General features: G+C 60.2%; 1 protein-coding gene across 1 annotated transcript; it reads right to left on the reverse strand.

Annotated features, from left to right (window-relative positions):
• Positions 1–1,340: 1,340 nt before the first annotated feature.
• LOC123393955 (testis-specific Y-encoded protein 3-like) lies at positions 1,341–4,139 on the reverse strand. The gene is made up of 6 exons (XM_045087313.1): positions 3,576–4,139; positions 2,867–2,944; positions 2,618–2,729; positions 2,372–2,517; positions 2,193–2,277; positions 1,341–1,505 (listed from the first exon to the last, which is right to left on the reverse strand). Exons 1-6 carry the CDS (start codon positions 4,137–4,139, stop codon positions 1,483–1,485), a joined length of 1,008 nt encoding a protein of 335 aa, XP_044943248.1. The 3' UTR covers positions 1,341–1,482.
• Positions 4,140–6,509: the final 2,370 nt, after the last annotated feature.

Below are 6,509 nucleotides of genomic sequence, written 5' to 3' on the forward strand. Positions count from 1 at the left end.
CAGACGATGGACAGTGCCCTACGCTTTCGAAAGCCGCCTGTGCGCACAGAGACATCAGCCAGGGGAGTGTGCTCCCTGAGCTTTTGGTGAGGACTAGGGGTCGCTCTTGATGGCACTTCCCTTTTGTGGTCTTCACCGGATGGAGGGCATAGGGCATATGCCTTAAGCCCATGGAGAGAGAGAGGAATATCAGCCTGGGTCAGCATGGGACAGGTGGCTGTATACAGGTTCTCGCATTCAGCAATCCTCCTACCTCTCTCCCCCACTCTCCTCTGTTTACCATCAGGGGGACCCCAACCCAAGGACCAAGGGAAGCAGGAAACTGAGCATCCTGGGGCAGCATGGGTTCGTCAGTATCTGAGTGTGTCCCCGGACATGTGAGTGAGTGAAGATTGTGTGCGTGGGAGGGGATGGGAGTGTGTGCGTGTCGGGACATCAGAGAGAGTGAATAGTGTGTGGGTGGGGTGGGGGGGCGGTGACTGGTCTGCTCCTGAGAGTGTGTTTCAGTTATGGGAGTGGCTAATGGACTCTGTGTGTTTGTGGGGTGCGGTGGTATCGAAACCTTGATGTCCGTGTGTGTGTGAGTGTGTGTTGTGTCGCTCCCCTGCCTTTTGTACTTCCTCCCAGCCACTTGGGCCAGCACGAGAGTGTCAACTTTCCTACATCCCCACCGCCCTCTGTCCCCACTCCAACAATCCCTACACGGGGACTGGCCCCCCGTCTTTCAAGGTTTGTTTTTACTTATTCTTTTTTTTTTTTTTCTGGTACTGTGCGGATGACTGTGTCAGCAAGAACCCGGGCCCCTTGTTAGACCAACGGAGACACTGGCACTGGGGTTCTGGGGTTCAACAAGAGTAATGAAACACCAGTCCCCGCCCTGTGCTGTGTGCAGTGGATGTGTCTGAGGACTACCAAGGGCGAGCACCTCTGGAGGACCGTCTTCGCCATCCATCGAACCCAGGCACTGGACATGTGCGGCCCGGGAGCGTCCCTCCCTTTCCTTCACCTCTGCCATTTCGCCAGGGAAGAGATGAGCCCTGTCAGCAGGACTTTGGCGCTTGTCTCCTCTCCCTGCCCATACCCCAAAACCCAGCGGAAGGACCTCTGCCCCCTGGGATGCCGTCGCCGTGTACGTGTGACCTGGGCCTCTGGGTAAGCATAGGGGCCCATCCCTTCCACGGAGCCGGGATACCCAGGCAGAGTGCAAAGCACCAATGGGAACCCCGTGAGCTCAGGCACCCCACTGCCCTTTTCCGTGGAGAAAAGCGTGCACGATCATACGGACCCCAACGCACATAAACACAGTGGACATCGTATTACTACTTTTCAGTATTTTTCCAAGGAGGCCTCTGTTGGCCCTGTGTTTCACCCTGGCACCACACTTCAGGAATTCCCTGTGCTGAGCATCCGGTCTGACCATTCGGCTCCGGCTCCATCTGAAGTTTCTGACCAGTTCCGGTCAAGGGCGATGCCTCTGCATATTCATCTCAACTTCTTGAAGCTCCCTGGAGAGAAGACATATACAGAGACACACGAACACACAGGCGCACAGGAGGAGAACCGTGTGTAAACGTAAGGTTACTTGAGGGTTTCAAGGCCCTCCCGGGGAAGGGTGGTCATCCTCTCCCGGCCCTCCGCCGACCCGGGCTGCGATCGCCCTCCATTTCCTCCACCCACGTAGTAAACATATCTCTGCACGCTGCCCAGTGTTCTCGGGGTGATTGCGGTGGGTGCAGGACACTGCCCGCAGAGAGGAAGGGGACAACCATGCTGATGAACTCAGAAACCTGACAGGGTGATGCGTGAGCCCTAACACCATGGTACCCACACACCTGTGCTAAGGGTGGTGGGAGGCACGTAGGTGGGCACAGAGGTGAGGTGGTGGCTAGTCGACCTGCAGGCAGGAGTCCATGGCCAGGGAATGGCACTTCCCACAAGGGCAGCTGCTGAGCCCATTCTGCTTCTCCAGCTCTGCTCATTGACGCCGCCTGGCCCTGCCTTCCTCAAGCTTCCCCAGGCAGAACCAGTTCCACACTACCCTTCTGCAGTCTCCCTGCCTCAAGGCCATGCCCTTTGGCCCTGGGGCCACTGCCTCTGAGTGTTCCTCGGAGCCTCAGTCTCTGCAGTTGTGAAGCCCAGCTCCCACGAAGCCGCAGGGAGCATTTTCTGCACCCACGCCCCGGTCTTCTCACCTGCCCTCCTCTCAGTTCCCTCGGCTGGGGCCTTCTTCCTCATGTAGTACTGCAGGGGATTGGGCCACAGGTCGTCCATGATGATCTGGCAGGGGAAACGGGGCGGGGCTCAGAGGCCCATCCCAATCGGCTGGGGAACACAGCCAGGTTCACGTGCGCGGTCTCTGCCCGGGACCCACCTCAGCTATCCTGCTAGACCCGGCAAAGCTGTGGTCAGAGAACCAGTTGAAGAAGTTTAGGCTGCTGTTGTGGTGTCTGCGGCTACGGGCCTCCCGTTCATAATTCCGGTGCCACTGGATGGGAGTGGAATGAGACGGCTCGTACCCTGCAGGAAGATGGGTACGTGCGAAGGCGCCGCCTAATGCATCAGGTGCAACCCTGCCGCCTCCACCTGCTGCCACCCCTCCACGCAGAGGCCCCCTTACCAGCAGCCCTGAGGACATACTCCTTCTCAACGACTTCATTGTGGAAGTAGGAGTTCTTGCGAAAGAAGAGCAGGATCTTGCGGCGATCACGGGGAGGCTCGAGTTCCTCCACCTGCCGGGCGGCAAAGTGGGGAGAGGGGTGAAATCTCTGTCCAGCAGACCCTTCCCCTCCTGGCTTTGGGGAGGAGTCTCTTCTGTCACCCGCTCCTCTCCCATACCCCTGGCCAGCCTCCGTCTCCCGGGCCAGACCTGCAAATCCGTCATGGAGACAAGTATGCCTTTATCTTGGCCCCTGAGCATGGCTGACAGCTGCGGGTGGTTCACAAACTGCTTTGGGTCAAGGACTCTCCGAGGGCGGGAGATGATAGAGCTAGAACAAGGGAGCAAGCCTGGACGGCAGGTGGGCGCCGCATCCCCTCTCCTCCCACTGGGACCCACTCCCTCCTCACGGCCTTCGTCAAGGCCCCCTGGGCCTGCGCACGGCCTGTGGCATTAGGTAGTTAGGGAGCGCACGGCCGGGCACTAACCCAGAAAAAGATGTGCGTCCTCGGAGAACTCCCTCCCGGCCCACGCCACCCCTCTCTGGCACATCCTCCTGTGCTGCTGGCTAGGCAGAACTGGCTCCTTCCCAGGCAGCCTCCGTTGGTGCCTCCAGCATCCGCTCGCCTGCTACCTTCTTCCCAGGGGAGCCTGAGCTTTGAGTGGAGCTGTTTTGTGGGACGCGGCCCCGGGGCTATGCCTAATTCTGACCCGGGCTTCGGCTCCTACTCCGCCAGCGGAGCTTCAGGGCCTCCTGCCACATCAAGGGCAACCTGGAGGCCCCACCAGGGACCCCCACCCGGAAGCAGGAATTCGAAACGGTCCCGATCACGGAGGCGTGAGCCGGGCCCCCTGCCACAGGAGTCTCCTGCACTAGCCCGGCCACATCGGGGTCCCTCCATGAAGGTAGCAAGGATACAGCCTTGGCCCAGAAGCCAGGGATGCCCCGGATGAGGGCGCTTCGGTGTTCCAGGTGATACCGCCGCCTCTGCCAGAACCTGAGCTTGAGCCGAGAGTAGGCCCTGCTGGCGTCCTTGTTCAGGGGCTCCAGCTCTGACTGCAGGGCCTGGAGGGCCTGGAGCGGGGACGGGGGCGGACCTGGCCTTGCCCCTCGCTCTTCTTCCCCTTCCTGCTTCTCCTGCAGCTCCTGGGCTTCCTCCTCCTTCCGGCTCCCCTCCCTGGCCTCTTCCCTCTTGCCCGCCTCCGCCTCCGCCTCCACGTCCTCAGCCACCTGCTCTTCAAAATCCTCCTCTTTGGCCTCCTCAGCCTTAGCCCCTTCCTCCACAGAATCCCCCTCAGGCTCCTCTTCCTCCTTCAGTTGCTCATCCCCCTCCTTAGCCTCTTCCTCCACAGACTCTTCCTTGTCATCTTTCTCCCCTTCCTCCTTAACCTCCTCAGCAGCCTGCCCCTCTGCAGCCTCCTCCTCGTGTCCCTCCTCAGCCTCTTCAGGGACATTCCACCACTTCAGTGTGCTTCCTTTCATCCTCTGCGTTCTCCTGGTCCTCTTGACCCTCGTCCCCCTCGTCTTCCTCTGCCCCAAGGTCAGGCGCGGCCACTGTGTCCTCCACCAAGACCACCAATTCCGCCCCCAGGCCGGCCTCGCCTCTGGCCCTGCCAGGCCTCGGCTTCCCACACAGGCTCTGCCGCCACCGCCACCGCCACCGCCACCGCCACTGCCACCGCCCCGGCCCCTACGGCCTGCAGCGCCCCCACTTCGCCCCCGGCACTGTGCTCCCTGAGGGCCCCCGCCTCCTCACCGCACCCTTCCCGGACCAAGGTGGTCCAGGATTCTGGGGCAGCCCCGTCTTCCCCGGACCCCGCCCCGCTCTCCATGTGGCCGTGGCCCTGAGCCCTGGAAGCGCTGGAGGGAAGGAGATGGAGGCGAGAGCACGTGGCTCTCCACAGAGCCCTGGCTGCTAGGGCTCTGGCGCCGGGGAATGACGGCGGACAGCAGCCGGCCAACCGCGGGTGGGGGCCTGGGGGACGCGTGCGCACAAGGCCTAGGGGAAAGCCGGCCACGCGCAGAGGTGGCAGAGGCACGCATGCGGCTTGGGCCACGTGAGCCCGCCCAAGCCACGCCCAGGATGATGGTGGTTCCCCGGGGCCAACCACTGACGCGGTGCCGCACAGGGCCTTCTCTGGCCCGGCCCCTCACCCCCACACGAGCCGGCCAGGGAGCCCAACAGTACACCTTCTCCAGGATGGCCTCAGGCTCCACCTATGGGATCCTTGCGTTCCCGCCCCCCACTCCCCACCACCGCCCGACCCGACCCCCACCCCGTGCGCCAAGCCACTCACACCCCCATCCCGTGGCCACCTTCACCATGCTCTGCGCCTGGTATTTGAAGCTTGTCGAGGAGAAACTGCCCCTTGCCATTCCCCAACACGGTCCTCAAAGACTGAGGACACCGTATGCACCCCCCCCACCCCGGAACCCTGGCCAGGCGTGCGTGGAAATCATCAGCCCAGGCATGGCAGAAGACTGCTATTCCAGGGGACAGAGGCCCCGAAGCTCTGTGCCTCGCTGAGGGATGGGGGTTGGGAAGTGAGGCCGCAGGTCCCCCCAGTCCCTGTCCTTGGCTGCTCAGCACAAGCAGGACGGAGAGTGCTCCATCCGTCTGCCTAGCCTTTCCTCATGCTCTCCTCTCCATCTTCCCCTCGCTCGCCCGTTGTATTCAGGGCCTCTTTCTCTACCCTCTCTCTGCCCACAGGGTCCCTGGAAGACAAGGGCTTCAGCAAGAAAGATGCAGAAGCCTCCCTGAGCAGCTCTTCTCCCAGGAAACAAAAGCCCGCGGCCCCTCCGTGACTGGCCACTGGTCACGTGACCAGCAATAGGGTTCCAAGCTGGGTGCCCCGCCACCACATACACGAACCCTCACACACGTTCAAGGCACACACATCCAAATACTCACACGTCCACAGCACACGCAGACACATACGGCCCCACCCCACCAAAAAATCATACACACGTGTGTCCAGGAAAACTCACACTCACACTCACACAGCACTCAAGTACACCCAACCACATCCACGGCCTCTGGCACACAGCCATACACAATTTACACCCAAACATCTGAGCATGCGCACGTGCGCACACACGGACACGCTCCTGAGAATATAGAAACGTGTGAGCGAACACATACTCTGAGTCAGCAGGCACACACGTAGCCACCCAAGAGCACGTGCACACATGCGCACCTCACACGCTCACGTGTGCACACTTTTGCAAGCACACAGAACACACTACCCCAGGCACACACGCGCGCACGCACACACACAAACACAAAAACACACACAACCCTGAGGCATGCAGCCCTGCGCTACCTGACATACACAGCTAAGCTTGCAAGCACAAGCACCCTGAGACGAGACAGAGAAGGTCTCTCGCACAGATGTACATGGTTGATGCTGCACTGAAAAAAAAAAAAAAAAGCACACCTGTAGGCTTACTCCATCAAAACACATTCACAGTTTTGACAAACAGACATGCACAACTTTCCCCCCACACACCCCGGAGGATACTGACACATGTGAGAAAAACACATGATTTCTGTGATACAGGAATACACACTCACAGCTCAGACACACACACACGCACACTCACACACACACACACGCACACTCATGCTCACACAAACACACATGTGCTCCCCGCACACATCCTGGTACTGGCACACAGGCATGCACCCTTATCTCACCAATGTACACTAAAAGGCATGTGTTAACACGCAACCACAACACACACAAAACTCTCCAGCACAACTGTATGTAAACAAGCCCCAGAGCAGCATCCACAGACACACACGTGAGCTTGCGCGCGTGCATGCATGGCTTCCAACACCGAGCACGCACT

This window comes from Mustela putorius, unplaced genomic scaffold, assembly GCF_011764305.1.
Source record: "Mustela putorius furo isolate JIRA1106 unplaced genomic scaffold, ASM1176430v1.1 tig00001094_pilon_pilon_pilon, whole genome shotgun sequence".
Classification (NCBI taxonomy): domain Eukaryota; kingdom Metazoa; phylum Chordata; class Mammalia; order Carnivora; family Mustelidae; genus Mustela; species Mustela putorius.

What these genes read in the sequence shown, in the direction of transcription:
- LOC123393955 (XM_045087313.1), bottom strand. Translation starts at nt 4,139, where the DNA reads ATGAAAGGAAGCACACTGAAGTGGTGGAATGTCCCTGAAGAGGCTGAG. An exon ending in TCTCCATGACGGATTTGCAG is followed by an intron (nt 2,730 to 2,866) that starts GTCTGGCCCGGG and finishes GCCGCCCGGCAG; the next exon opens with GTGGAGGAACTCGAGCCTCC. An exon ending in GTATGTCCTCAGGGCTGCTG is followed by an intron (nt 2,518 to 2,617) that starts GTAAGGGGGCCT and finishes ATCTTCCTGCAG; the next exon opens with GGTACGAGCCGTCTCATTCC.